This window comes from Saccharomyces eubayanus, chromosome V (genome assembly GCF_001298625.1).
Source record: "Saccharomyces eubayanus strain FM1318 chromosome V, whole genome shotgun sequence".
In the NCBI taxonomy this organism is placed as follows: domain Eukaryota; kingdom Fungi; phylum Ascomycota; class Saccharomycetes; order Saccharomycetales; family Saccharomycetaceae; genus Saccharomyces; species Saccharomyces eubayanus.
This window is the reverse complement of record NC_030980.1, coordinates 496,635-508,392: the sequence shown is the minus strand read 5'-3', so window position 1 is coordinate 508,392 and position 11,758 is coordinate 496,635. Positions and strand designations below refer to the sequence as shown.

The window sequence follows — 11,758 nt, the reverse complement described above, 5'->3', positions numbered from 1 at the left end:
ATACACACACAGATATATAAGTATATATATTCATGAGGGGAAGAGCAAAAAATTGACGTGGAAAATCGTAAAAGGGAGCGCAGGGACAGAGAACTGCCGCGGTAGAGCGGGAAAAACCGTTCTATTTCTTTTGAGACTCAGTTATCTTGTCGTACATTGCCATTAGCTTCGTGCTTTTCACGTCTGCTGGCCAGAAGTTAGCACTGTATGACCAGAGGTGCTTGCGGAATTTGTCTGGCTTTGTCTTCCTGGACGAGCCCTTTTGCGACTCAATATGCTTGCCGATGGTGGTTAGTTCATTCTTAAGGATCTTGGCCCACTCTTTGCGATCCAGTCCTTTGCCACCTCTTCTGAGGCGCTTTAATGAAGTCCGTATAGCGCTCATCGTATGTCGGCAGTCTTCTTCGTCCATGCTGTCGTATTCCTTTTCGTGGGCACTACCACTACTGGGGTTGCTTGTTTGTCTTGTGCCATTGTCCCTGGAGGCCTTGAACTTAGATGATGGAGTGGGGCTGTTTGGGGAGGATCTTGCGCTGTTTATCAAAGCCGCAGGGCCTTTTGGCAGAGCTTTCATACGTTTGTTTGGCGGGGCAGTCGCTGACTCGGAATTGGCGGTTTCTGGCGTCATCGACTTGCTATGGTTGGCAGTCTTTCTTTGTCTTTTTTTAGAGGGTCCAGTGGGGAGTTTCTTCATGCTTGGCTCAGTACTTGGACTCTTTGCATTTGGACCTTCTCTCAAGAAGGAAAGTAGGTAATCCACTCTTCTGCCCAAATGGATGGCGCCAGGTACTTTTTTGGAAGATCCGGTTATACCTTTCCCCTTCTTTGCAGATGCAGCCGTTGGTGTCGCATCGGATGGACCTGTCGTTTTTTTAGGTGCGGGAGTTTGAGCCTCATTTAAAAATATTTTATCTGTAAGACCTAGAAATGGGTCGTCTCTTATTTGTGTCCAAGAACCATATCCATACTTGAAAACACCAATCAATAGCTTCTCGTCCTCTTCTTTTGTCCAGTCCGATGACCAATTTTGTACAGGTTTAGGTGCACTATTGCCGAGGTTGAATTTCAACGGGTCATTCTTGTAGTTTGAATTTATTAAGTTCTTCAAATATTTCAAATCGTCCACTCTCGTTAATAGAGATTCGGCGTTCAACGATTTCACACCAAGAAAGTTGAAAAGTACGGCTCTTTTTTCTCTTTTCTTCAGTGATAATCTCGTTAATGGATTATCCTTCGGTTGATTTTCGGCCTTTATTTCACCGTTTTTCAGCTTTGTTCTATAAATGGTAGCATCCTTTTCAAGTTTTTCTAAAGTCTGTTTCCTGTTTCTTTCTTCTTCTTGAATACATTCTCTAGCCTTGTCAATTATTTCATGATAGGTCGCACCGTACTTCTCGAACGATTTGACGGGCAATGTCCCGTCCGCAATCAGCTCGTCTAAAATTTCGCTTAGGTCACCAAACTTTAGAATGGCCTTGTACAAGGCTCGCACCTCTAGTTCGCCAATTGAATCCATATCGTTAGCTCTGGCTCTTCTTCTAGATGATCTGGAGGTACTATCGTCGTCTGAATCTGAGTTGGCGGCAGCCCCGTCACCATTGACGCTATTTTTGATCTTTTTCAAAGCAGTGTCCCTTCTATTCATCATTTCAAGTTGCTCCTTCACATATTCTTCATCCTTACGTTTCTGCTCCTCATCTTGAAGTTTTTTCAACTCTTCTACAGGTATGATATCGTCCCAATCAACATCAGCTTTATAATCTGTCACTTCGAACTGCCTCAAAAACTCTTCACCACCTAGATGTGATTCTCCTAGATCCGGCGTAGTAACATGGTCTTCAGCATGGTTCAAAACATCATCCAAATTAAGATCTTCTAATTTCTTTTGATTGTCTGTAGCAGTGAACATATTGCCTGCACCGAATTTCAAAATTGCGGACAGTTCACCAGTATTTGGTTCATTTTTCTTAGTGTACTTATTACCATCTGTTACACCAAGTGATATGATAGCGTATTCTAAAATCATCTTCTTACGTGCTCTCTCCAGAACTTCCTCCTCTACAGTATCTTTCGAAACCAGTCTATACACCATAACGTGGTTTTTTTGACCAATACGATGAGCTCTTGCCATTGCTTGCAAATCGGCTTGAGGATTCCAATCGGAATCAAAAATAATAACAGTATCGGCTGTCATCAAATTGATACCTAAACCACCAGCACGAGTGGATAGCAAAAATGCAAAGTCGTTTGAGTCCGGAGAGTTAAAGTGATCAATAGATATTCTTCTTTGAGCAGATGGCACTGTACCATCTAACCTTTGAAAGGTAATACCTTTGATAGACAAATAATCGCCTAGAATGTCAAGCATTCTGACCATTTGAGAGAAAATTAACACACGATGTCCATCTTTCTTCAATCTGGTCAATAATTGATCCAAAAGAACCATTTTACCTGAAGACATGATCAGCCCTCTTAAAATGTTTTCACGGGTCATTTTACCATCTCCAAACTTTTGTAAAACCCGGTCTTCAGCATTGTCGAATAGATACGGATGGTTCGATGCCTTTTTCAGTTCATTCATAATATTCAATAAAGAAAAGTGACCACCCTTAGGACCAGCAGTAAGAGCAGAATAGTTTTTTGTTAAAATATTCTTATAGTACTCCGTCTGTACGTCGGATAGTTCGACTCTCAAAATACGTTCTGTCTTTGAAGGCAATGACTTTTCTACATCTTTCTTTAAACGACGAAGAATGAAAGGCTGAAGCCTCCTATGTAAATCATGGATATATTCTTCTTGTTCGGCATCTTGATTCTCAAAATCAATTTCTTGATCAATAGTAAATCTTCCAGGCATTAAGAAATTAATTAATGCAGCCAGTTCTTTAATATTATTTTGAAGAGGAGTACCTGTGATCAACATACGGTTCGCAGCCTTGAAACTGTTCAATGATTCATAAAGAGATGATTCTGCATTTTTTAATCTATGAGCTTCATCAACGGCCATAAATTGCCATTTGATGCCACCTAATTCAGCACGGTCCTTTAAGATATATTCGTATGTTGTTAATAAAACGTTAAATTTCATTGTTTTCTTCCCCTTTGCCTGTGGATTGGTGTAGAATTCGTATTCCCTAAGGGTATCTCTTGATTTTTGGTTACCCATATAGCAAATACAATTCAAATCAGGTGACCATCTCTCAAATGTATCTAACCAAGCAGGCATTGTAGACAAAGGAACCACAACAATGTGAGGACCGTTTTGCCTACGTGCAAAAATCAGCCAACTGATAAATGCCACGGTCTGAACGGTTTTTCCTAGCCCCATTTCGTCTGCTAAGATACCATTATCGCCTTTAGACCATAAAAATGCCATCCAATTGATACCGGTTAGTTGGAAATCTCTCAGTTCTCCGCCCTTTATGAAAGGTGGCTGTACACTTAACTTCTCGAAACGTGGTCTTTGTGAAGTATAGTTACTAGAATATTGTGGAAGGATCTTCGAATTTTCTCTGTTCTGGAAATGTTTGACTTGCTCAGGTGCCAATTTTACAATATCAGTAGCATTTTCCCAGGTGGCTTCATCGTAGTTTAAACGACGCCATTTGACCAAATATTGTAATTGAGAGGTACCATCGTCTAATGAAGTACGTTGACTATCTATGATTCTCTCTGGCAAACGAAATTCTTCAAATTCGTCAAGTCTACGTTCACGTTCCATGTCCATGACTTCAATATCTTCGGCGGTTACATAGGGATCTAATCTTATCTGTTGGTCTTCGATGATAAATTGTTTACAATAGTTGTCTAGCCTTTTGAGACCACGTACTTGGCCAATAGATTCGTAAGTCTCCCATGTGTTGTGGAGATGGGATTCATCGGTCCACTTGATTAAAAATTCGTAGCTCTCCTTGCAGTCCTTTAGCTCGGGAACAGTCTTTTCCAAGACATTTGATTTTTCTAGAGACGTTCTCAGCCTATGATTGATAACAATGTCAATACCGTGAAAGTCTTCAGGTTGTGGCGTAGCAGATACCTCATATGTATGTTCTTCCGATAAACCCTCCTCGGAGCCGTAATCGTCTTCCGATTCTAAAAGATCGTCATCACTGTAATCGACGTTGTAGTTTACTGTTTTGCTTTGACGATTGGAAAATCTTGTTGGTATAATTACTGCAGGATGTTTCTCGGTCTGAAATTTCGGTTTTGATTTAGATTTAGGTTTGGGTTTCACACGGGTTTTCTTTACTGGAGAGCCATAATAATCGTCATCTTCCTCAAAATCCTCTCCGACTTCATCGTCCTCAGCATCGTCTTGGTTGTCCTCGTCTTCAAAATCGTCCTCCTCATCTTCAATGGTAGTTGTTCTCTTCCTCCTGGACCGTTTAATATTTTCTTCGTCGTCCTCGTCATCGCTATCATTGAAGTAAGTCTGTTGATGAGTGGCAGCTCTATGCGACCGCCTTAGCCCATACAATTCGGGGTTTTGCAGAACTTCGGTTGATATCTCCTTGGCAGCCATGGTAAGCTAGAATTAAAATAGGAAGAGTTTCTTTGTAGTGGGTATTCGTGAGAGAGAGATATGATAAAAAAAAACTTGAAGCGAAGTAAAAACTGAGCACTTTTAGTCTACTCTGTTATTAGTGAATTTACTTATTGAAACTGAAGCTAGGAATCAAAGAAAATGATGATTGATGGTTACGTTATTTTCGACTCTCTTATTTCAAAGAAACAAATATGTATAAACAACAACACAAATAATTAACAAAAGAAGAACAAAAACTTCTCCGATCTTGATTACCTAAACTGTAACAAATGTGAATGATTACCAACGGGCCTTGGATCTTCGAACAAGAATACTAACAATAGCAGATACGTAGAGACAAGATTTTTTAGTACACAATGTTTCTCGTGGTACGGTTCAAGACTGGAAGGAAAGAAAAGAAAAAAAAAATTAATGAGAGGGTAACAGCATAGCTATCAACTATGGGCCTATGATCTGGTGGGCAAGTAGTTGCTTATTGCATGTCTTTGATGGTATCAGTAGTTGACATAATCTTATATCAAGTAATGATATCAAAAAAGAACTGAGCAATAACTTGGGTTTATGTTCCTGTGCAGAGCGGGATARAAGTGAGCAGATCGGGGATAAAGTAAAACATCTGCTTGATTGAAGTTTGGATGAATTTCCCGAGCATGGACATTCATTCCTTCAATCCTAGGGTGTTTAATTTTTGGTATGTGCGATGAAGTAGTGTATCGGCGATATCCTATAGATGGGCGGGAAATGTGTAGGCCATTAACTTCCAGAACAATGTTCACCAGGTTGGACCACGTTCTACCAGGTCGAGGAAGAGCATGTGAGAATGCACATGCTTTGGCCCTGGCATCACTTCATTTTTTCAAACCTGAAGCGGCAACATACCATCGCATCAACATGCCCCAGAGGGCGGTTCTAAAATCAGATGCTAACACAAAAGTCTGCCCATCTGGTATTGTCCACTGAAGTAGCACGTGTTTTCTGGTCGAGCATGCCCAAAACTCTCCACACTGAAGTAGCAACGTATTGAGAGATAGCAAAGTGGTAATAGCGCCTGTTTTCCTCCATTATGAGCTGTTCGCACAAACCATAGGCACCGCCCCATGCCTGCGAATCTTTTCATAACGCGCCTGCAGAACTAACTATTCCACAGCACCTGCCAGGTGTTCCATTTCCTGACTCCAAACCATTTGACTCTAGAATGCTCCCTGGAGGTTGGAGGCGCTAAAAGCAACAACGAAAACATAAAAAGTGTAGGCCACACAGTGCCGCCTACTCCATAGATACTTTTTCAACCACCTAATAGGTGGGGCCCCTCTCGTTTCAGAGGGCCTGCGACAACACAACTACTCTCGTTGCTTTCCCTCTTATAAGTCTTCCTCAGAGATTCCAATGGAGAAGAAAGAGAAAAATTTGCCACTCTCAGCTGTCTTTTTTCAGTTTCGATAAGGAGCGAAAAAGTGCATCGCTTCTGGGTAACGCTTCACGGCAAAGGCACTATTAGCTGCAAGCCTACTGCTTTTGCCCTCGAGATGGTTGATTCTTGGTAAAAAGTTCTTGCCTGTGGGTTGTGAATAGCTACAAAACCAAGATGACTAACGACAACAGCGGGATATGGGTTCTTGGCTACGGATCACTGATTTACAAGCCTCCGTCCCACTATACGCATAGGATTCCCGCAATCATTCATGGCTTTGCACGTCGGTTCTGGCAGAGTTCCACGGATCATCGGGGCACACCTGGGAGCCCTGGCAGGGTGGCCACGCTGATTCCTTACGAGGAAATCGTGGGCCGGGCGGCCTTCTTGAAGAACGTCAATCGATACAGCCAGGGCACATCTATTCAGGGTCCGGATGATTTGATTACCATTGGTGTGGTATACTACATCCCGTCTGAACACGCCCAAGAGGTGAGAGAGTATCTAGATATCAGAGAGCAAAATGGGTACACTCTGCACGAGGTTGAGGTGCATTTGGAGACTGACCAAAAACATGAGGTGGAATTGGGTGATGCCCTAGAACAGTTGCCCCGCCATGACAAAACGGGCAAGCGGGTGTTGCTTACGACGGTGTACATTGGTACTGTCGACAACGAGGCCTTCATTGGGCCAGAGACCATGGATGAAACCGCAAGAGTCATCGCTACGTCGCATGGACCCAGCGGTTCGAATTACGAGTACCTCGCAAAACTGCAGCAGGCGCTTGCACAAATGCCCACGATAAAGGAGCAGGGCTCCATTACTGACCACTATCTGACTGCCCTATTAGAAAGTGTAGATAAGCATAGATAAATTAAATGCACATACGTATATAAAAAGCTTCTACGAAACTCTCTTCTTTTCTCACCACTACTAGCTTTGGTATCTCTAAAGTGCGGCGGAAAATGGAAAAGTGCGCTTAGGTAATAGCCATTTCAATTTACCATTGATATACATAAGATCTACAATAACAGACGGTGCAAAGAGGAAGGCAAATAGAGACAAAGCTGCGCTGGTAGCCCATCAATATGAATGACAACCTGCCGAAGGAGTACTTCGAACTAATACGGAAAGTTCTTAAAGAGAAAGAAACCGATAATGCGCCTTTGCAAAGACGAAGGGGACTAAGAAGGAGAAACCAGGCCCTACCGGATGCCAAAAAGTTTAAAAAAGGTTTGAATGAACCACCGGGAGAAAGCGTCGTTAGTGTAAACTTGGACTCTTCGGATAATGATATTATAACAGTGACATCGGATGACAGTATAGAGGAAATTCAATCATCGGAACAAGAAGAAAGAGAAGATGACTATGATTCTGAAGATTTCGAAGATGTCACAGATGAAAACGAGGCAAACGGTGTAGGAGATATCTCCGTTGAAATCAAACCCCCTAGTAAGATCACCAGCACCGCCAAAAGGGTAAACCGCAACATATGTTCTAATGATGAGCGGAAAAGAAGAAAATACTTCCACATGCTATATCTACTTTGCCTGATGGTTCACGGGTCCATACGGAACGAATGGATTAACAGTAAGCGTTTATCCAGAAAACTGAGTAACCTGGTACCTGAGAGAGTGTTTGAGTTACTGCATCCTCAAAGGGATGAAGAGCTCCCACTTAGAAGCACCAGAAAATTATTGGATGGGTTAAAGAAATGTATGGAATTGTGGCAAAAACACTGGAAAATTACTAAAAAGTACGATAATATTGGGTTTTACATGAGGACATGGAAGGAAGTTGATAAGAGCAACAAGAATAGAAAATTCAAAACATTGACGAAATCGAATTTTTTAAAGGCAGTCGACAAAGGTCATGGAGATCCTGATGTTTCCGCACAGGGCTTCGTTGCGATGCTAAGGGCTTGCAACGTCAACGCACGGCTCATTATGTCATGTCAACCTCCAGATTTTACCAATATGAAAATTGACACTTCTTTGGATAGCGACATTGCCTATAGAGATATGGTAAAATACCCAATTTTTTGGTGTGAAGTATGGGATAAGTTTGCCAAGAAATGGATAACCATTGACCCGGTAAACCTTAAGACCATTGAACAGGTTAGATTGCGTTCTAAGCTCGCGCCAAAAGGAGTGGCGAGCTGTGAAAGAAATATGCTGAGGTACGTGATTGGTTACGATCGCAAGGACGGTTGTAGAGATGTCACTCGTAGATACGCTCAATGGATGAACTCAAAAGTAAGGAAAAGAAGGATTACTAAAGACGAGTTTGGCGAACAGTGGTTCCTAAAAGCAATAACTACGCTTCACCGCAGGAAGAGAACCAAGATCGACGATTATGAAGACCAATACTTTTTTCAAAGAGATGAAGGTGAAGGCATCCCAGACTCAGTACAGGATTTAAAAAACCATCCATATTATGTGTTGGAACAAGATATCAAACAAACTCAAATCATAAAGCCTGGTTGCAAAGAGTGCGGCTATTTAAAAGTGCATGGAAAAATCGGTAAAGTATTAAAGGTATACGCAAAAAGGGACATTATGGATTTAAAAAGTGCCAGACAGTGGTATATGGAAGGCCGAATCTTAAAGACTGGCTGTAGGTGCAAAAAGGTGATTAAGAAAAATGTTGGGAGAATCAAGGGGGATGTGGAAAAGGAAGACGAAAGGTTGTATAGTTGGGACGATACGGAAGTATATATTCCACCATTGGCGACCGGAAATGGGGAGATTACTAAGAACACATTTGGAAATATCGAGGTTTTTGCACCCACAATGATACCTGCCAACTGCTGTCTAATTGAAAGCCCTGTGGCCATTAAAGCCGCTAGGTTTTTAGGGGTGGAGTTTGCTCCTGCTGTAACTTCTTTCAAGTTCGAACGTGGAAATTCAGTTAAGCCAGTCCTAAGCGGTATTGTTATTGCAAAGTGGCTTAGAGAAGCTGTTGAGGCCGCTATTGATGGAATAGAGTTTGTTCAAGAAGACGATAACAGGAAGGATCATTTGCTTGGGGCGTTGGAACGTTGGAACACATTGCTGTTAAAACTGCGTATTCGTAGTAAACTCAACACTACATATGGTAAGATCTCGGAACAAGGACCCGGCATTACTAACGAAGAAGATGTTGAAGAAAATGATGACAATAATGAGGATTTTGTGAGAGGTGGATTCCTACCAGGCGCGGTAAATCAAGAGCCACCGGAGTACAATGAGTACTCGGAGCCAGAGGACAGTCTGGAGTATGCTCCTATTGACGAAGGTATGGAAAGTGCTGCAGAAGAGGGCCTTGCAGAAGATTATTCGGATTTCATGAAAGAACTAGAAATGTCGGAAGGAAATGACTGATTTTCTTGAAGACTTTTAAATAGTCATAGAGATTACATGTTGTTAGAAGATGTCCGGCAAAGAGCTGTTGTATGTATTTTATAATAACTGATCCGACCGTACCGATTTGGCCTCAATTTACTTCGTTCGACATGATTATCCTTTCTTCGACTAAGATATTCTCACCTCGGCATGTGCCACAGATTAATATAAGAAAATAAAAGAATCAATCAGTAGCAGGAAGAAACCATTGATGGAGGGAGCACGGGCCTGAGTCCTATTGAAAGTAAAGTATTCCGGTTATGAGCTTTCTTTCCAAGCTTTCACAAATTCGAAAATCAACAACAGGATCCACACCCAAAGTACAAAATGTATTACCGAAGAAAAATGACGAGGACTATTCTTTACTACCCAAAAATTATATAAGAGACGAGGACCCCGCTGTAAATAGATTAAAGGAACTAAGGCGGCAGGAGTTGCTAAAGAATGCAGCCCTGGTTAAGAAGAGTGGAGTAAAACGGAAACGCGGTACCTCATCTGGACCAGAAAAGAAAAGAAAAGAGAGGAATGATGAAGATGAAGGTGGTCTCGGGATCAGATTCAAGAGATCTATTGGGTCTAGTCATGCCCCACTTAAACCAGCAGTGAGAAAGAAACCAGAGCCTGTCAAGAAGATGTCATTCGAAGAGCTGATGAAACAAGCAGAATCCAACGAAAAACAGCCTTCAAAAACAAAGTCACCGGAACCTGTTGCTACGGAGCGCCCACGCCTCAATAAACCAGGTTTTAAAAGTTCAAAAAAACCACTAAAGAAAGCCTCTCCTGGTTTAGCATCGCGTGGGACACCATCAAGGGGCGATAGCATGAAATTACCAGAGCAAAACAGGCCTGTTAAGCTCAATCTTCCTACGAATGGATTCGCGCAACCTAATAGGAGATTGAAAGAAAAGTTGGATTCCAGAAAGCAAAGATCCAGATATCAAGATGATTATTACGAAGAAGATAATGATATGGATGATTTTATAGAAGATGACGAAGATGAAGAGGAAGCCCATCGTAGCAGATCAAAGCATAACGATGGCCCCGGATATGATCGTGATGAAATTTGGGCAATGTTTAATAGAGGTAAAAAGCGCTCAGAATATGCTTACGATGATCTTGAGGATGACGATATGGAGGCTAATGAAATGGAAATTCTAGAAGAAGAGGAAGCTGCAAGAAAAATGGCGAGATTAGAAGATAAACGTGAAGAAGCATGGTTAAAGAAGCATGAACAAGAGAAGAAACGTCGCAAGAAGGACATTCGCTGATGAATTCCTGTCTTGAAAACGAAATAGAAAGCTTCTTTAATGAACCGGTTGCTGGAGTTCGTATTCAGTTCCGTTTCAGTCTCAAAAAACTTTTGCCAATATATCTGCCCTACCTTCATGTAGATATCTTCTGTTGAGCRTCTGCTTTTTCCGGTTTGGTCGTTTTCTTTTAAGCCGCTTTTCACTAAGTTGAGGCGGTGTACATTAGTTGGGTGAGGATATACTTATCCAAAATACCCTCATAGTTTATGTACTCTAGTATGTAAAAAAATCAGCAGTAACATTTTGTCTTTTCTTCGAAAAAAAAAATGACACTGTACGAACTCGTTAATCAAACGGTCCAACGAGACATAGTATTCTTTCTCTTATCGTTCTTTGCTGGGGCTTCTTAATAGAAATTATTGTGTGGGTTGACAACTATTTACTTTTAGCTTTTCGAACGCGTCGTTAAAGAGGTAATTAAAAAAGGTTGCTATCAAGTTTGGCGACATTACGAAAAAAAATAGAGCCCGAACGATTTTAAGATTTTTATGTCGATTCATCGCAGTGTTCTCAACGAAGCTCACTCAACTTTATCTTTAGGTAGATGATGTAACCACATGTTTTCTTTGATTAAATCAGGGCCATATCGTCCGGTTCATTACATAATGGCCTAAACGATACGCTGAAGGCTCAGACAGAACACTTTCAAACACAGCTCTCTCTAAGGGAATTTGATCTACGTATTTATCAATGGCGGCCTATCGAACACCTAGTAACTAAACTGCTTTTTTTTGTGGATGAAGCCCTTAAAACTGAGTTTCTTTTTCTGGGGATTCTTGTAGGTGACACTAAACAAATCACAACCTAGGAACGTTAAGTAGTCACTACTTTAACACAAAATAACACATGAAAATGTAACCTTCAAGTGAAAGACAGGGCCTTATACTACAAAATTAATAACCATTTAAATTGTATGATGATCTTTGGGATTCCATTGTTTCTTAATGTTATAATATTACGTATATAGATTATACTAGAGATTCTCCTCTTGGATTTAGGAATCCACAGAAAGGAATCAATAATTTTGCATAATATTATAAATGATTCTGTTCCTCTTTTTATATGTTGTCATTCATTGATCCTATTACAATATCAATCCTTGCGCTTC

The 11,758-nt window shown here is 41.2% G+C and overlaps 3 protein-coding genes across 3 annotated transcripts; 2 read left to right on the top strand and 1 right to left on the bottom strand.

Annotated features, from left to right (window-relative positions):
- Positions 1 to 121: 121 nt before the first annotated feature.
- CHD1 (chromatin-remodeling ATPase CHD1) lies at positions 122 to 4,522 on the bottom strand (the record flags this gene model as incomplete). Its single annotated transcript, XM_018364756.1, has 1 exon — positions 122 to 4,522. The coding sequence occupies one exon, from the start codon at positions 4,520 to 4,522 to the stop codon at positions 122 to 124; it is 4,401 nt and encodes a 1,466-aa protein (XP_018222828.1).
- Positions 4,523 to 7,045: 2,523 nt separating this feature from the next.
- Positions 7,046 to 9,319, top strand: RAD4 (Rad4p; the record flags this gene model as incomplete). Its single annotated transcript, XM_018364755.1, has 1 exon — positions 7,046 to 9,319. One exon carries the CDS (start codon positions 7,046 to 7,048, stop codon positions 9,317 to 9,319), a length of 2,274 nt encoding a protein of 757 aa, XP_018222827.1.
- Positions 9,320 to 9,600: 281 nt separating this feature from the next.
- Positions 9,601 to 10,608, top strand: SPT2 (Spt2p; the record flags this gene model as incomplete). Its single annotated transcript, XM_018364754.1, has 1 exon — positions 9,601 to 10,608. One exon carries the CDS (start codon positions 9,601 to 9,603, stop codon positions 10,606 to 10,608), a length of 1,008 nt encoding a protein of 335 aa, XP_018222826.1.
- Between the last annotated feature and the right edge of the window lie 1,150 nt (positions 10,609 to 11,758).